Source organism: Acyrthosiphon pisum, chromosome A2, assembly GCF_005508785.2.
Source record: "Acyrthosiphon pisum isolate AL4f chromosome A2, pea_aphid_22Mar2018_4r6ur, whole genome shotgun sequence".
NCBI classification, from domain to species: domain Eukaryota; kingdom Metazoa; phylum Arthropoda; class Insecta; order Hemiptera; family Aphididae; genus Acyrthosiphon; species Acyrthosiphon pisum.
This window is the reverse complement of record NC_042495.1, coordinates 110358148-110378055: the sequence shown is the minus strand read 5'-3', so window position 1 is coordinate 110378055 and position 19908 is coordinate 110358148. Positions and strand designations below refer to the sequence as shown.

General features: G+C 29.1%; 2 protein-coding genes across 12 annotated transcripts in view; both read left to right on the top strand.

Moving 5' to 3' along the window:
* Nucleotides 1–1070: 1070 nt before the first annotated feature.
* LOC100163510 (peptide transporter family 1) overlaps nt 1071–19908 on the top strand; it is a 35043-nt gene continuing 16205 nt past the window's right edge. Inside the window, exons 1-18 of one of the 9 annotated variants that reach the window (XM_029489524.1) lie at nt 4545–4779; nt 4844–4882; nt 5395–5581; nt 5646–5723; nt 6736–6808; nt 6888–7029; nt 7132–7224; nt 8379–8653; nt 8866–8948; nt 9037–9204; nt 10201–10452; nt 10516–10782; nt 11691–11797; nt 11875–12003; nt 12097–12199; nt 12318–12446; nt 12827–12931; nt 13014–13303. In XM_029489524.1, coding sequence (XP_029345384.1) covers nt 5706–5723; nt 6736–6808; nt 6888–7029; nt 7132–7224; nt 8379–8653; nt 8866–8948; nt 9037–9204; nt 10201–10452; nt 10516–10782; nt 11691–11797; nt 11875–12003; nt 12097–12199; nt 12318–12446; nt 12827–12931; nt 13014–13166 — 2097 coding nt within the window. In that variant the 5' untranslated portion in view covers nt 4545–4779; nt 4844–4882; nt 5395–5581; nt 5646–5705 and the 3' untranslated portion in view covers nt 13167–13303. Of the gene's footprint in view, nt 1328–4540; nt 4883–5394; nt 5582–5645; nt 5724–5773; nt 6642–6735; nt 6809–6887; nt 7030–7131; nt 7225–8378; nt 8654–8865; nt 8949–9036; nt 9205–10200; nt 10453–10515; nt 10783–11690; nt 11798–11874; nt 12004–12096; nt 12200–12317; nt 12447–12826; nt 12932–13013; nt 13343–19908 lie in introns of those variants that run through there. The other 8 variants (XM_029489526.1, XM_029489523.1, XM_029489520.1 and 5 more) reach the window with 8 other exon arrangements.
* LOC100162378 (peptide transporter family 1) overlaps nt 15523–19908 on the top strand; it is an 18437-nt gene continuing 14051 nt past the window's right edge. Inside the window, exon 1 of one of the 3 annotated variants that reach the window (XM_029489531.1) lies at nt 15523–15868. In XM_029489531.1, the coding sequence (XP_029345391.1) occupies nt 15842–15868 (27 nt within the window). In that variant the 5' untranslated portion in view covers nt 15523–15841. Of the gene's footprint in view, nt 15869–16957; nt 17699–19908 lie in introns of those variants that run through there. The other 2 variants (XM_016803711.2, XM_029489528.1) reach the window with 2 other exon arrangements.

Sequence of the window (19908 nt, the reverse complement as noted above, 5' to 3'; positions counted from 1 at the left end):
ACTCGAGGTGTTCAACGTCACCCATACAGTCGTGTCTCGGAATTTTACAGAAAACGTCGTCAAGATCACATTTGGTTTCGAAGCAGAGTGCAATTTTGTCCCGGAAAACTATAATTTCGAAACCACAGTGACGATAACCGAGGGAGAGGTACTAAATGTTTCAATTTAATTAATAAAATTACGAACAACGTAAGTGATGCCAAACTACTAACCTAAGCTCACTTAAATACTATACGATATTATAATATTTTTAGAGTAGTATTACATAAATAAAAACAAATTTAAGTATTAATAATACAGTTTGTATTTTCATTCCGCAATCATTAACTTCATGAATTTTGATATTTGGTCAATACATATACTCTTCAAAAGTCAAATACATTCTTTAAAAAAATTAAAATGTTACTAATTATTTATAACAATGTATTTAACCATACATTTTCTAAATGATTTTAGGAGATTTCGTTACAACGAGATGGTGATACAATGGTAAAATAATAGAACACTTTATCTGATAATTCTATTATTATTAATATCTATTGAACTACAATTGATTAATATGTAATAATAAATGTACCTATATAGCATATACGATTATTTACCAGGGACGAAGGAAACTATATTCACACCCTGTGGCAGTTACCACAATATTTGGTAATGACCACTGCTGAAGTCATATTCGTGGTGACAGTTAACAAATTCGAATTTACAGAGGTTTATATTTTTTCATTTAACGATTTTATTTCTTTTTCTTCATTTAATTCACTAGTTTACTAGGTACCATTATTATACGTATGACCTATATGTAGTCTAAAAACAGCAACCAAACGCGTAGTTTTTTTATTTGTTGTACTATTGTCATTTAAATATTTAACATTGTTATTCTATAATATTGTGATTGTTTATACACCGATACAGGCGCCGATTAACTTGAAGTCGTTCATATCCGCTGTTAGTTTATTGACAACGGCTTTAGGAAACATATGTTGGTCGTAAACATATCGACTATATCAATTAAAAACCAAGTATTTATTAATTATTATAGTTTTGATGATAAATTATATGTACCTACACATAATTATGTCTTACATTTTTTTTTGTACGTCATTTAGGTACATGAATATCTTCTATACTGTGGTCTCATACTCTCATGCTTGCCGACACGTTGTTATTAGCTTATTTCAGCGTGGTTTATCGGAGTAAGAATATGGCCACGACTGACGCAATAGCACTTAACTAGAGCAAAAATGATTGTGATTGTAATTTTGATTGTAATTTTTAATGTGGTTGAATTCGAAACCGATAATAACGAAAATTACTGGTAGAGGTATCTATACATAAATAATTTATATGATTTATTTATCGACATCAATCATTTTACACTTTTATATAGTTTCTGTTCGTTATATGAGTGATCGCATAGCGTAAGAGAGAATCAGAAAAAGTTTAGTACTGTATTTTGCAATCCACTATAACTTGTGTAGTGACGGCGTAACGTATAGGCAAAATAGGTACATTATTTTTGATCAACATGGAAAAAACTTTAAAAATAGCATTTAATTTACAATCGTATTATTATTATTATTATGTGGAAATATATTAATATTATGATAGTTTGTATATATACAAATGTCTTGAAGGAAAAAACCATCCAGTGAAGGTACTTTGGAAATATAATATTAAAGTTTTTTTTTTTTTACTATTTAAAATAATATTTTTATAGATTTAAATACTAATAGTGCCTTAACTGAAACATCTATTTTTTATTTCGTCAAAAAAACTATATTATTCATTACAATAGGTATGCAAAGTTGTATTATCGTGCCGTGACACACTTGGATGTTGTGACAAATATCAAATAATATAGCTACCTAAACAAAATAACTCTCCGATTGTTGGGTGTGGAAAATACAGTCATTCCTATAACATAAATATATTAAATTTATAATAATACAAAATTCATAAATCGTTTGTAATCAATTTAAGATATTATTCAATCTTACAATTTTACTGCTTAAATTATACACTAGTCTTTTTTTGATCTTTGTCAATTAGACACAAATTAATTGATACATTTTTACTCAAATTATGACCTATATAATTATCAACAATATTGGTTAAAATTTAAGTATTTTAATTAGCAGACTCGTTGGTTTTTTCAGCACATATGGATAAAATATCTAATCAAAAGAACAAAAAATCGAGAACAATTAGTTATCGACAAAAAATAATGGACTATAATTAAAAATGTAAACGTAAATTTGTACACATCAAATTTATAAATGTCTACATGATTATTTGTACCTACCTAATTAAATGTAATTCACTACTTACTTACTTGTTATTATAAAATTATCATTTATTCCTATCATGAAGTCAATAAACCACAGAATTATAAAAAACAACACGAATAACATCTATAATATAATATGAACTAACAAAATATATAGTGAAATTATAATTATATTATATAAAAATATAATATAATTTAATTCATTACTAACTTATAGCTGCTACATTTTACAAAAATCATTCAACAAACGATTGTTTGCATAAATCGTTTACATTAAGGTTCAAATACTTAGTATTATAAGTCAAATATTAATATTGAAAAATACTTTTAAGTATAATAAATATAGAATACATATATCAAATTGATTTTATACCAGTTGTGATGGAGAAATTTTTAATGCCATAAAATTAAAGAATAAAACCTATAATACTCTCATAATCTATCTATCTATCTATCTTCCTATATATATAAAATGGAGCGTGAAAGATGTCGTTACCTCATCAATCGAGAACGGCTGGTCCGATTCGGCTCAAATTGTTTTTAAGATGTTCGTAATGGCCGGGAGAAGGTTTTTACGAAAGAAAATTTTAGGAAAATCCACCGGAAAACTAGGAAATCTGGATGTAAAAAATACAACAATGGCACTGCAGTGTATTATATTGGTTGATATTGGATAATAAGGCATGTTTGTGTCTAGATTATACCTCTGAGAATAAGACAGACTAATTAAAAAATGGTTAAATTTGGTTTTTTTTTTATTCATTGGATATTAGTGCGGTTAGGGTAGGTTAGGATTTTGTATTAATTGATTACATTAATCCACCAAAGGTGGAATACGACAAATTTGGCGTATAACTTTGATACTTTAGAGTTAAATCATACATTTACGTACAAACAGCACGGGGTCCGCGATCTACCGCAGGAAAAAAAACGAATTGAATAAAGTTTGAGTAATATAGAGTTGGTAAATTTAACGGGCAACGAAGTGCACGGGATCAGCTAGTATTATATTATAAATGTAAAATGTCTGATGTAAAAATGTATATTGTAATGTAAAAAGGGCTAATGCCCGTATAACTAATAAAATAAAATAAAATAGTTATTGCATATTGACAAATAATTAAATTTTAACGCGATTATAGAAATCTAAAATGGATATAGGTACTGACATTTTCTACTTCTACTCTACAACGGAAAAAAATTTACCACTCTAACAATAGACATGCCTACCTAATTAATTCAGCCACTTTTTGTACAATTAAATTACGAAAAAAATGGTTATAAAACGGTTAAATAATAGAGTAATTGATCGGAAAATTGTAGGCAATTAATATCTAGTAGACTAAAATCAATTTGTATGCTAACATGACATTTGTGAAGGATTTAAGATTATTTACCGATGAAATATATTCCAATAGTGGTAATATCCATTAATGAAGTAACATAATATATTCATGGACACAAATCTGAATTCGCTGACGTAATTAAGTTTTAGATTCTGAGCGTAGCGATGAACGTATTTGTTTTACACTGATGTAAAACTATTTACTTACAGCCCATTAACTACACACAATCAAGTATTTATTTTACCGTTTGATTCAAGAATAAATTCAAAATACCCTTCTAATCTAATATTAACATAAATTGTGGCTATTAGATTTATTATTATTATTAATTATTATATGTTAAAAAAAAAATGAATAATTATAGGTAATAAAATGTTTCTAATGTCATTGAATTCGTCTAGTCGTGACAAATAATATGGCGTTTTTTAATGTTATCTATCTTTAAAACACAGCTGATAAAAGCTACGATGAGTATACACACCAGCAGGCGTCAAAAGGCTTACATTGAAAAAAATGGAAAAACTCATTTAATTATAAATTTTTTAAGCGTATACGAAAATATATTTAATTTGTTAATGATTGTCAAGTGTCAATTGAACACTATAAATTATTACCTATTAATTTATGTATTATAGGGATCTAGTAGTCGTTCATAAAACAATAATAATATATTATAAATATATAACAATCAAACTCTAATAATATATTGATAATAATTCTTTTTTTAAACAGAGCATTCTTCACAATATTTTTATGTAATTGAATATTTTATTCGTTGGATATTTTAACCTATAGATTCGTGATCCGTAAATTGAGTGATAAAAAAAAGATTGTTTCGAGTACCGGATTAAATCACTATAATTTGACAATAAAACAATTATTATATAATATTATCAAAACATGTACTTCGTACAAATTATTAAGGTACACACTCTCAATGCACTCGACTCGATGATAGATTGTGTGGGATGTATATTTTCATTTAGTACAGTGTTTTATTATATCTAAAATTGTCCACTTCAAAAATTGTAAAACAAATGCTTCGATAACACACTGCAAATCCATCGGAGTGAATACGTGATTGTAAAAACTACAAAGTTCAGGAACGTACACACCTATCGAGTTCCCCAAATTTAAAATGTTTGGTTCCGCATAATAACATATTTATTAAGTATTGTGATCAAAATTTCGTTTTTATTTTCAGCTCAACATGGATTTGATGTCTCGTCAAAAAGGAAAATCGGTGAGTTGATGAGAAAAATATTTAAATATTATTCTGAAAACCGCAAATATTTTCAATTTTATGGGTCACACTATTATAATATAAACACTTTTTCACTTTTCGATTCAATAAATGTACAATCTGTAATTTTATCACCGTCCATTTTATTTTTTACTTCTATTTAATTTCCAGTAAAGTTTTACTAATATTTATATTTTAATGCAAAACAGTTGTTTAGTTAAAAAAAAATGTGTTATGGAAATTGAATTCGGATTTTTTTTTTTTTTAATAACATCGGGTCGGATGATGCATGTAAATTCTTTGATTTCAGGGTAGGATTTATAATATTTAAATTCCACCAATAAATTTATTTAAAAAAATAAAATAATTAAAAAAATATATCTATTGGTAGGTAAATAACTAATATCCGGTACTAAGCGGATATAATCTCCACAGATTGTATACAAAAAAATTGTATGAACAATTATACAAAAAATAAAAACTATTAAATATTAAATTTTAATAAATTTTAGGTACATTTAGTTTTGAAAAATAGTATTTCACTTTATACGCTTTATTGGGAATAAATGTCAACTAACGAATGTATTGCAACATAATCCACACAATGATAATCAAAAAATCACATATCTAGGCAATTAAAATGATGTTTTATGAAATTGAAAACCTTTTGTGATTAATGTCATCCTTAGTGGTAGCCAGGTAGGGAAATGTGTGTTATTACTATTTTAATCAAATTTAGTTTTACTGTCAAATTATTTTACAGGTCAAAAGTTAGTGCTAATGGAATTTACATGTTTTATCGGTAAAAAATTGTACCAGTGAAATGTACATACAAAAAAAGGTATAATCGGTGCAATAATTTACAATAGACCATTAGGTTTAAAATGAATAATGAAGTATCTAAATCATATTTATATTTTCATAAATTTTTCGTAAATAGCTTTATTTCAAATTTTCAACACTATTTATTCAAATGAATTTGTATTCGTCATTTGGTATAAAGGAGGATATCCGAAAAAATGTGTTAGAGTGTAATGTGCACACCTAACTTATCACGTTATCTTATAAATCAAAAATAAAATTGATTTGCTCAATGTAGTCAGTTTTTGACATAATAGGCGATTAAGGTTCTGCTTCAATATTAACCTCAACGATTTGCAAATTAACAATTATACATGATTTATCGTAATCAGTGTATTTTGTGAACTATTTACCTATTTTGGATCGAAAAGTGAGTCAATAAAGAGGGTTGACAGTGGTTATAATATATAATTTTGCTAATTTTGTAATCAAATCAAATCAAATTAAGTATTATGACGTATACCATTATATTTTATTATTCCGCAGAATGAATATTTGATCATTTTATTAAAAAGTTTTATGTTTTTTAGAAATACCCCAAGTATATACATGGTTTATGGTGGGCAATGAATTTTGTGAATGATTTGAGAGTGAGACGTTGGGCAGAAGCAGGTTTCTGAATCGTCAACTAAATACTACTAAAATTAATAATGAAATATCCCATTAATATATATTTTTTCTTAAATTTACGTAATAAGATTTATTTCAACACTAAATATGAGTTTGTATAAAAGAGGAAATCTGAACAATTGTGTTTGAGTGTGTAATGTGCACACATTACTTACCAGGCTCTCTCATACCTAAGTAAAAAGTAAAATCAATTTGCTCAAACAGATGGTTTGTAAGGAAATAGGTGATAAAGTTCTTTGTTAATCAGCCTCAACGCAATAATAGTTATGTAGGTATACCATTATGTTTGACAATGATTTACAACCTTATCGTCAGCAAGATATTGAATCTATATTTCAAAAAAAAAAATATTGGTTTTTTAGAAATACCTCAAGTCTACGTGGTATATTTTGGTCAATGAATTTTGTGAACGATTTACCTATTATGGATTGAAAAGTGAGTCAACAAAGTGGGTTACAACGGTTAATGATAACAAAATTTTGCCAATTTCATAATTTATTAATAATGTGTTTAGCTGTTTTAGTTATGTACCTGACAAGAATATTGAAGTTCAACGGAGACGAGTCAACAATAATATATCACAGTTTCATATTTCTATCGTACTTTGTGCCATTGCCGTGTGCGATCTTGGCAGACTCTTATTGGGGAAAATTCAAGTACGCTTTGTTCGTTTGGTTAAATATATTTTAATCCTCGTAAATAACTTAGGTACCTATCTGATGTTTTAAAATCATCGTTTTCATTATATTTTTTTCTAGAACAATTACATGTTTGTCGTCTATCTACGTAGTGGGATGCATCGTGCTCACCGGCGCATCGATTGCAAATAAGTTCGGCCTTGACGTTCAAAGGTTAATCAACAATTATTATTTTACAATACATATTATATTATATTATTAATTCCTGATACGCAATCGTTTTTTAAGTAGAATTCAGCAATCGAATTTGTATTGATAGGTTCCAGCATATATTCGACCCTTAAAAAGTTTTCAACAAAATTTATAACACATTTCCTTCGGTGATGTCAATTAAGCTTTGACTTCGTGTCCAGTCCATAAAACTGAATACCATGAATAGGTATATCAAATTAACTTCACGTTGACCTCATCATCAATACTCAGCCCACGACTATTATAGTAAAGTGTTCGGTATTTATTCGCAACCACCCCTCCTCCACCAGGAAATTATCAGTTGACAGTATTTAGTAATATAATTAGAAATCTATGATCGATATTACTCTAATCTTCATTATTATTTTCTCACAGCATTTACGTATGAGATCTAGTTATCGATAAATAGTACACAATTATTAGTCCTTCTCTTTTTCATTTTAAGAAACTGCCAATTGAATATATTATGTAAATGTTTAAAATATATTCATTCACAATTCACAATTGAGCGATACATAATTGATCGTTTTTTTTTAGTACAATCTCCTTCACACATTTAAAATACAAACTAAATATTTCAGAAATAGAAATACCAATTGATAATACCGATAATCTTGAACCTTAAATTTATCTTTTGCCACCTCACAACTTTTTTTTATTGGTTGAGGGAACAAATGTAACGTTCTGACGGTTTGAATACCCAATTTAAATGCCACCTATATTGAATTGCATTTTTTTTATAGTATCATAATATATGTATGTAACCTGTTATATTGCTTTCGGATATTAGTATCAGTAAAATGTGTTGTACAATCTAATAGTACAACAAAAACATAAAAACGATGTGTATCAATAGTAAAGGAATGACGATGAAAGGGTCTTTAGACAATCATATAGATTATTTATTAAATATATATTTATTTATTATATTTAAATCATAAGAAAAAATTCTTTTACTTTGAGTAAGACTGAAGTTTGCCCGATACTTAGCAGTAAGATAAATTCTTTAGTCATTGGTATATCAAAAGTTCTTATCATAAAACGTTTACTAGGTCCAAATATTATCTAAAATCACCATCTCACATTTGAATTATTTTATTTATTATTTTTTTAAGAGTCTTAGCTTTCCTTGGATTATTTTCCATATCCGTTGGTACGGGTGGCGTAAAACCGTGCAATTTTGCGTTTGGTGGAGATCAATTTCAATTGCCTCAACAAGAAAAACATTTACAACACTTCGCTACCAAGTTTACGTTGGCCGTATACACTGGATCGTTGATCTCGACGTTTTTGATGCCTGAATTAAGACACAGCATACATTGTTTTGGTAGAGATACGTGTTTTCCATTAGCTTTCGGTGTACCAACCATTATGATGTTAATTGCCATAGGTAGGCATATATTTTCGATATTTATTATCTACAATAGTAATCATCCAGAGGGGGAAATAATAAAATCCATAGCCCATAGGTAATTCAACCTCAATTTAAGTATTATTTTATTACAAAGTATTTCTCAATCACACCGTTTTCACATAAAATACAACCGCTGTCCAACATATACAATAATATATAAATGCAGAATACCGTTTTAAACTCCACAGCGATATTCGTAGCTGGAAAAAACACGTACGTGAGAAAAAAACCGGAAAATAACGTCTTAACCAGGACGTTTGGTTGCATTTTTGTAAGTTTCATTTAATCACGTTGTACATGATACGACCACAAAAATGTTTATGATAGTTTTAACGCTATTCTCTAATTTGGATTTTAAGTATGCACTACGAGCGAAGTTTACTTCATCTGTTCCCTGCAAAACCCACTGGTTGGATAACGCTAAAGGAAAGTACACCGAATCAGAGATATCTGACACAAGGTCGGTCTTGAGCGTGATATGCGTATTCACGGCATATCCGGTATTTTGGTCACTGTTCGAACAACCGGTAGGTACCTATTACATCGATAACTGTGAAGAATATTAAAGTCATAGGTGGACATCTGTTGAGGGGTTTCTGGAGCGCTGGTTGTCGTTTGCGCATCACTATTGTTATTTGTGACCTTTTTTGTAAGACAGTTGCGCATCGTTCGATTTTTGGGTTATACATCGTTTGCGCATCGATCGTTTAAAAGGTCGTACATTATTTGCGCATCAATATTATTTAACAATAGAACTGAAAAAAGGTGTATACCCAAAAGCGTTTAGCTTTTTTAAAATTATATGTACCTATATTTGTATTATAATTATAACTATGACTGTAATATTCCTAATTGAACTGAACAAAATTTTTACTCAAACTACGTATATTTTATATGTATTATGTATATTTTTTACTATAACTATGGCCATATAATGTACCTAATTCAACTGAATATTAAATTTTTAACTACAAAATAATTTGCAAATTGTTGAGCTTTTTATAAATTTGGTCAACATTTGAACTTTAAATGCTTATTTAACAAAAACGTGTGCCTATGTATATTAAATTATTTAATTTCTATTAAATTATTTAATATCTATATAATATTATATGTGTGTACAGTTATTTTTATACCCTTCTATTGTTTAGAATTTTGATGCGCATATGATGTACGATAATATGGTGTAGGTAAACAGACAATGCGCAAACGATAATCTGCCGCCGATGCGCAAACGATGTACGATATTTTGGCACAGGTAAACAAATGATGCGCAAATGATATACGGCCTTCTGGAGGGTGAGTTGCCCAGAAATTGCAATCCCTCCCCCACCTAAACGTAATTGTATGTACATCCATGGGCCATGTGTCCATGTCATAATAGTAATTGAGGTGTGAACACTGAACGACGTTATTTAGCCAATACAAACCTCCCTTCTCGAAAAAAAAAAAAATCAATCTATAGTGTCCACCTATGAAAGGATGTATAAGACAGATAAATTTAACCCTCTTACGTGGTATAGGGTTCAAGGTGGACGTTACAAGCTCTGCTGATGAACGGTCGCGTGGACTTCTTAAACTGGACAATCAAACCAGATCAAATCCAGATGCTAGTACCGTTATTTGGAGTAATTGTACTCGTCCTTTTTGACGCCGTTCTGTATCCGATGTTTGCAGCGATAGGACTCCGGAAACCATTACAAAAGCTAACCTTGTGCGGTGCCCTGGCGGTCATAGCATTTGTGTTCGCAGCCCTACTACAGTTTAAAATAGCTGTAATACTATTTTTTCGGACGTACAATTTTTTTTCAAAACTCGTTTATTTTGATTTTTTAAAGGGTAACACAACTGAGATACCATCCGGAGAAGGGCGGCTATACATTTACAATGGTTTCGATTGTCCCGTGTTCGTACAGTCGAAATCGTTACAACTACAGAATCAAATCGGCCCACTCGAAATGTTCAACGTCAGTCATGCAGTTGTGTCTCAAAATTCCTCAGAAGATGTCATGGTCGTCGGGATCACATTACGCTTCGGACCAAAATGCAATTTTGTATTAGACAACTACGAGTTCCATACCACTATAACAATAATCGAAGGAAAAGTAAAGAATTCAATTTAATCGCTAGATAAATATATAAGTGGCTTTGTCTTGACTGACAGGGAGTCAACGTAGAGCCTAAACTATATTATATAGGCAAAGACTTATAATTAAAGTACTCGACACCATTGTTTAATGTAAGTGCCGATTATAAGAAAGTATTTGCATGAATTTTGAGATTCACGATGAATGTTTTGGAGCTATTTTTACTTATAAATGGTTGCCATTGGTTATATCTTACAAATTATAATAGTGATATCAGAAATAATAAGTAGAAATTATTATTTTTAATACTGGTATAAATAACGGTTGCCATTGGTTACCTACTCAGTCAAATGTGGTAAATGCTTGGACAAATCGTCACGTGAATGACCTCGAATAAAGAAATGTTAACTTAAAATAAATATGAGGGCTAAAGGCAACGCCGGGTGGACAGCTAGTAAAATATACAATATAATTTAAGAAGAAATAATTGATATGATTCAATTTCATAATATTTTGAAAGTAAAACTTCTATAACTTATTATAAATTGCATGGTTCATGTAATTTGACCGATTCAATGTGGATTACTTCAGAACTAAAAAAACGTGACTTTGCTTACCTTTTTATTAAGTGTTTGAGTTTACCTCGTCATTGTTGATGTGTAAGGCATATTTCTAATATTATATATTTTATAATTTATTAAATATTGAATACTACTAGCACATTTTTCCTATTTTTAAGTGATAAAAGAAAATCACAACTATTTTGAAAATTATATTCAATACATAATTATACATATATAGATAAAGAAACAAGCTTAAGTTAGTAATAGCATAGCATTTTCTTGTTTTCTATTTCAATATCATCTATCGTGAAATGTTAAAATCAAACAACTTTTATGATCTCGTTATTTTTTAAATTCTTTTAGGAGATTTCGTATCACTTGGCCCGGCTAAATGCAAACACAATTGCATTAAATCGTATTGGTATTCATGACAGTTTAGTCAAAGAAAAGTTTGGAAACCCAAATTTAAGGTTAGTATCTAAACATTGTCTGTAGTAATACGATAGTCTCTACATTAAAAAAAAGACACCAAATGTTTTTTTTCTAGAGTTTTGGTCGATCATACATTTGATTATGACGATAACATTACACTGACTTGTGCAGATCACAACTCGTTTACTTCGTACCCTCTGTCTGTGTTTCGAGGGATGCACTTTAATGCCATAAAAGTCGGAAAGTGAGTATATCCAATTCATTTTTGTATATAATTGCAATTATTAATGTTTACAATATAATATAACCTTAAAACGTGTAATCAAATCTAAAATAGATATAATGTATTCTACAATGGAAAAATGGTGCCCACGCCAACCATGGACATAATACCAGCGACATTTTATACACTTACTTTACAACGAAATGGCGATAAAATGGTAACATTATAGGATACATGACCTGCGGATTTTAATTAATATCTTATGAACTAAAAGAAAATGTAGGAAGTGTAATATAACTATAAACTAACAAAGAAAAATAAATATATATATATAGGATGTACGATTATTTACCAAAGACGAAGGAAACTATATTCACATTTTGTGGCAGCTTCCGCAATATTTGTGCATGAGTATAGCCGACATCATATTTATGGTCACCATAATAAAATTCTCATTTACTGAGGTATGATTTTTTTTTTTAATCTAATGATTTTGGTTAAAATAGATGCCTTATGGTTTTTTTTTTATTTATTATTAAGGAAACATAATATTTTTGTTGATAATGTATTATTTAGTAAGATTCATATATTTAAATATTATATTTATATAATTTTTTTATACAATATAATATAATAATTTATATTATATTTATGAAAAGATTTTTGATATATTTAATTGCCATGCCTTAACATTTTACCCTTTTTTCTTTTTTATAATTCGAATACTTGAAAAACATTAAATAATAGAGTTTAAATGCTTAACATTTATATAAATCATAACTTAAAATTCGTTTGTAATTTATTAATAATATTGTAATTGATATTATGAAATGTTTCACTATAGGCCCCAATAAGCATGAAGTCGTTCATAGCCGCTATTAGTATGTTGACATTGGCACTTGGAAATTTGTTGGTCGTTATCATTTCAACGATATCATTTAAAAATCAAGTATCTATTCATTTTTTTTTTTTTCAATAATTAAATGTTTATAGTATATTTAATATTACATTACTTTTTTTTTGTGATTTAGGCACACGAATTTCTACTTTACTCTGGTCTTATGTTTGCGGACACGTTATTATTAGGTTACTTCAGTGTGGTTTATAGGAGTAAAAATACCGATAAAACTGACTCGATGACATTGAACGAACATGAAATGGAAGAAACTACTGTTTCCGACTGAATGTTGTTTCATTAACTGGAAACAAGACCAGGCTCGAAGAATAATTATAATTTGTAACTCTAATAATTATGTTATATAATAATAACACATCTATCATTTACGTATATTGGAATCTTCTATCCATTATATTATATTTACTTAGTTATTTTTTATTTAAAATTTAATCTTTCAATATATTTATGATCGTTGTTAATATAATCAAGCAAAATAGTGGGCAAGTGTCTGCTGTACATATTAGATGTCTAAAAAAGTAACTGTAATGGGTGTTACGTTTTTGAGATTTCACAACGAATGAGTGAGTGAGTGTGTGAGACGTGAGTGAGTGGTATTTGAATTATATATAATACTAGCTGATCCCGTGCACTTCGTTACCCGTTAAATGTACAAACTGTATATGTCGACTCAAACTTTGTTCAATGCGTTATTTAATATTCGGTGTGTGATGTTCTAGATTTATCTTAACTTTTCTGTTGCCCAGGATAAAAATTCTGATTCACAGCAGTAGGTACATTAACAGGTAGGCAATCTACCTGCGGTAGATCGCGGACTCTGTGCTGTTTGTACGTAAGTGTATGGTTTAACTCTAAAATATCAAAGTCATACTAAGTTTGTCGTTTTTACTTAATTCCACCTACGATGGATTAATATAATCAATTAATACAAAAACCTAACCTAACCGTACTAAAATCCGATGAGTAAAAAAAACCAAATTTAACCCTTTTTAAATAAGCCTATCTTCTTCCCAGTGGTCTAATCTACCCACAAACATTCATTTATATATAAAACAAATAATAAAAAATAACCACATAGAGTGTATGTCGCTACGTGTCAACGATACACTACTGTGTGATTAATATTGTGCACTTAAGAGGCCGTAACTTCGGAATTACTTATAGCACAGCATACAAACTTAGATAGGTAATAGCCGATTCTCAGGCATATATATTGATACAAATAATAATATTAATCAACAAACATGCCAGATTAACCAATATATACTACACTATTATTATTTTTTTATATATATAACCAATAGAAACCATTTATAAACAAATATTTCTACCGTAAATTATCAAAATCCCTGTTTGAGCACTTCTATTATTTTTTCCTGGACAACCCTTATCACTTAGGGGTATGAAAAATAGATGTTAGCCGATTCTCATACCTACTGAATATGCACAAAAAATTTCACCAAAATCTGTCGAGCCGTTTCGGAGGAGTATGGCAACGAAAACTGTGACACAAGAATTTTATATATTAGATATAAATATATAATATATATTATATAGATTTTGATTATTTTATTCAATTAAATCGTTTGAAATAGGATATACCTACCTACTTTAATAGTACCTAATGGGTTATTACAGGAGTGTATTATTTTCCCTATGTATAGTGTAGATAGTTCCCCATATTATTATTTATGGTATTTATAGTTTTTGATTTACTACAACTGTGTACTTTGATTAAATATTCTGTAGTATTACAAAATATATATTAGACTCATCGAGTAAATTGTTAGGTATCCTCGGACTCCGCTAAAGCATGCTGACTAAGTTATGATAATATTAAAAATAATGTATTAATTAAGTTAAACTTTAAACGGTCGAGGTTAGTAAAGTTATAAGCCAAATCTACATGAATCGAGAACAAAAAGTTTCTGACCATAAACGCTGCCAGTTCGAAAACTAATGTCTACAATTAAAAATGTAAATGCAAATATTAATGCATGTCAAATTTAAAAACGTCTACATGATTTATAAGTTATTACTTATTATCTACTTATAATAGTTATTAAAATTATCATTTATTCCAATGGAGTCGATAGAACCACGGAATAATACAAAAAAGTACACAAAAAATGTCTATAATTTTATGTATTAAAATCTATAATAATATAATATATTTATACAATTATACCTATATGAATATAATATTATATTGTAATTGATATAATATTATGATAACTGCTACCTACTTTTCATTTATTTTCTGTACACACTATACAATAGGTACTCTAGGGGGGTCCTTATTTTTCGATTCTTGATTTTTTCAGATTACATCCCCCAAATTTGTTTAAATTGTGATAACAATGAGTTTTGTAAAGTTTGGGAGTAATTGGAAATAATTAACACGTGCCATAAGAGAGTCAAAGATTGATTTACCTTGATTTTTCAAGAAAAATTATAATTTTTTTTTTATTTCTTTATCACACCTCATAAAATGCATAATATGTATTTTATGATCATTGACTATATTATAGTCAATGTCATATAGGTTATAAAAACAAGATTATTATTCGAGTACCGGATTAATTACTATAGTTTGGTAGTAAACTAGTAAAAAAGTTGTATAATATTAAAACATGTATTTCATATTTTTAGTATGATTGTATGTATTGATTAGTATGATTTAGTATGATTGAATGTACTCGATTCGATGAAAGTTTGTGTGAGATGTCCATTTGGACTTCGTACGGTGTCGCACGATATCTTCAATTTTCAAAAATTGGAAAGCAAGTGCTTCAGAGTGTAATCTCTGAAATTTCGAATTGAATACCTTCGCGATTGTAAAAATTGAGTGCTAAGAATCTGAATTTTTCGGTTCACCAGTATTATACATTATTTATTTATTAAGTATTGTGGTCAGCAAATTTGTTGGTTTTTCAGCACAACATGAATTCTGATCAAAAAGAAAAATCAGTGAGTTGTAAAATATAATAATTTAATTTAATTTTAAAAACCACAAACATTTTTTCAAATATATGAAACGATAATTAACGGTTTTCGCTTTTTGTTTCAATCAATTTACATGTAGTCGTTAATATACACATCATTCATTTTTTGTCTTGCTATATTTGATTTACTCTTATTTTTTAGTTAATATCAGTAAATTTTAGATATATAATTGACAAAAAAAAAATATATAGATATAGATATAGATTGGGTGCATGTAAATTCCACCGATTTCAGATGTCGATTTTAGAGTCAGATTTCACAATTTAAATAACATTGATATTATATTGTAATATGAAGAAACAAATCAATATTTTTGTGTAGGTACAATCAAACGAAATATTAATTTAAAAACTATTTCTTATCGATTTTATTTGTGTAACCCAACCTTGCACTGTGCTCAGGACCGGCTCAAGCAAAAATAGTGAACTAGGCAAAATCAAATTTGGCCGCCCCTAACAATATTATATTAACAGTATTTTGAAAATTCCGCCCTCTTACTAAAGTGCTGCTTAAGTGCCGCCCTAGGCGTGGGCCTATGTCTCCTACCGCTTGAGCCGGGCCTGACTGTGCTTTCATGCCAAGTAACTTAAATAATCTATAAACACTTTGTATATTATAATTATTTAGGTACAACATATTAATCATCTTCACCATAGTATATATTTGTAAAATGTGTAGTATTTTTTTCTTTTCTTATTTGATATATTTTATTGTTCATATTATTGTAAATGGAAAACACTTTATAATAAGGATAGTATGTAGGAATGTTTAAACTATAGGTAGTATAATATATAATATTGTAAATCTACTTCATACCTGTTGTATAAACTTGGTAGGCTTGTATAATCATGTATTTTCTATTTCAGATAAATATGGAAATCCATATTCTACATATTATTAAATATATTATTTTTAATTAAACCTTGTAAATGTTTACATAATGCGTGTAGCGAGCTGTGACTATACCTATCTAAGTACCTGTATAAGTAATAGCCACGTAAATATAAATATAACTTATTGTAATACGGTCGCTTAACATTAATAATAATAATAATAATAATAATGTCAATGGTACCACTGTAGTATACAGTGCGTTTGCAGTAGTAGTTGTAACGCGATGACACTGCGTATACAGCACGCTGTAGATAATAATAGTAGCGCGTGACCACGAGCGCCAATAGCATATCATTTATTATGACTTCCTCTGTTCGCCGAGAGAACGCGCCGGTTTTGCGCATGCGGACTGACGGCTGTTCGCTCGCCAAGGCTCTACAGTCTATTTCCCCCTCCAAGATGCCTGGTCGTCACGTCCTCCCACCGGGAGCTATGGGTAGGTGACGCGAGAGGCGTTTTCTCTCGGCGAACGGAGTATACGTATATAAATAACTTTTAATATGCCCGTGCAGAAATTGTGCTGTTATATAAAATAACAGAACAAATCCACAATAATAATAAATATATATGTTAGACATCCGGCGTGTGCAAAAGCGTGTGACAATCTCACGCTTGGCCTAACCGCAAGACGCCCGTGTACGGTTGTCCAAAACTATAGGAGGGATAGGGACTGACCCTACGAGATACGCTGATGGACAAGCGTTCATCAGACGAGCAACCAGCCACCATCAGAGCGGTCACTAAAGCTTAAAGTCACAACTCGCTATAGCTACACAGTTTAAATTAAATTAGTTAATTGGACAATAAACTCGTATAATATAATACCATCATCATTGTAAATTATTTCAAAACACCTTTCATTTCAAATAGAACGAGTTAAGCACGTTACAAATGTATAAAGTATGTATTTATGTTTGCATAGAAAAACTCCCTGTTGAAATTAAAGTTTAATACTGATATGTTTATTGAAAGAAATATTCAAATATACATAAATATATTGTATACAATTACATTTTTTAAAGAATTATTTAGAAAACATTTTGCGAATATTTTATAAAATATACACCTGTTTAGGAACTAAGTTCAAACGCAGGATAACTGTAGGCCTTCAAAGTTTAAAATACTATAATATTTTGAATATTTGTGGATGTTATATTTGGTCATCAACGGGTCAAATTATATAAACTAGATTATCAAATTAATAATTATTATTTTTATTTTCATAAATAGTCAACCGCCCGAGCTTATACACTAATAAATAGCAATACGTTATTGAATACTTAAATGAACTCGATGGCTGTGTAGGTCAGCGACGAAGTGTTCTCGGTCGTGGCTAGATGTATGCACGTGTGTGAATTGCACGTGAATAAAATGTATTATGTTTATAACGTGGCTGATTGAGCCGAGATCGATAGCGTATTATTAGTAGAGGGTCGGCAAAGATAGTGTTGTAGGGGATAACTATAAGTGACCAGTTGCGATGGAAGAGGCTTCTGAATAAGCAATTAAACACTACTTAAATGAATAATGAAACATCCCAATAATATCTATATTTTCCTAAATTGAGAAACGCAGTTAGCTTTATGTCAACATTAAATATGAGTTGGTATAAAGGAGATGAATACCTGAACAAATGTGTTCCAGTGCAATGTGCACACGTAATGTGTATCGTGTTCTCTTATAAGCAGTGTTGATTTATCTAGATAAATGATCTAGATTCAAATTAAGTACCTCATCTTATCTAGATGAATAAAAAAATTAGTATCTAATTGGTATCTAAGATTTAAATTACGGAAATCTACATAAATATCTAGATAAATCTCGTTGTATAATGGACGTGTTTTTCTTTTCAATAATAGTAACATTTTCATGCTGTTTTCTGGCAAATCAAAATAATATTGTATTCTATGCTGTTACCACAATTTTTGAATACCAATAATTTAATGTTCGATAGCAAATTAATAATAACAATAGCAGTAAGGCACCCGTCTGGCCGTTACGATCGTATATAAATTATTATCAATACAGATACCAGAATACGGTTTATTCCAAGTTTATACAAGTTATAACACCGTGTACCTACCCGACACCAATGGTTTGAAATTCTGTATAGTTTGAATGTAATATAAAAAGTCTATAAACCAGTTTTTTTTAAACCAGAAAATATTTGTAAAGTAGTAATTACTAATTAGTACCTAATTCAACCATGATTTTGGGGTAGATGTACTTGTCATACATTAAAATTGGTAGGTACTGTACCTATGTCTGTATGCTCAGTATATATATTTTATACTTATATTTATTCATTAATATATTTTTGATACAAAATAAGCTTTCCTTATTTGCTAAATTACTGAACCATGAATCCAATAGCGTGTCAAGCATTAATAAAATCAACTATTATAATTTAAACATCTAGATAAAAATTGATTATTCTATGTTCATATAGTAATCTAAATATTAATTTAGCTAGAAATCTAATATTTATCTAAATGTTATTTTTGATATCTGAACTCAACACTGCTTATAAGTGAAAAATTAATTATATTCGCTCAATATAGATAGTTTTTGACTTAACAGATTATAAAAGTCTGTTTCATATAGCCTCAACAGTATACATGATAACACGGCCTAAAATAGTGTGCAGTACGACACTATTAGTGTAGTACGAATCGGAATAGTGTAGTACAAATGAAAATGTGTATTGATTATTTTAGTGTTATATTTTGACTTTGTTACTGGTTTTTATTAACTTTTATTTTTTTTTAGTTTTGAATTTTAATTTTAATCTATGGTTATATTCAGTGCTCGAATTGGGAATTATTAAGTAGAGGAGCTCAATCCAACAATTTATAAACTGCGTTCCAAGTGCAAAATTATTCAACGCAGTCCCCCCACACCCCCCTTAACCATTTCCTAGTTTTTCAATACAACATTTCATCTTAGTTACAGAATTTTCTACTCCAAATTTCCAAATTTCCAAATATAACATATTTAACTATATGTGCCTATGTAACATGTAAGTGAATATGGATTTATATTTTATTTTTCGAAATTTTTATTGATAGAAATAATACCTACCTACATTTTTCGGTAAGAAATAAAAGATT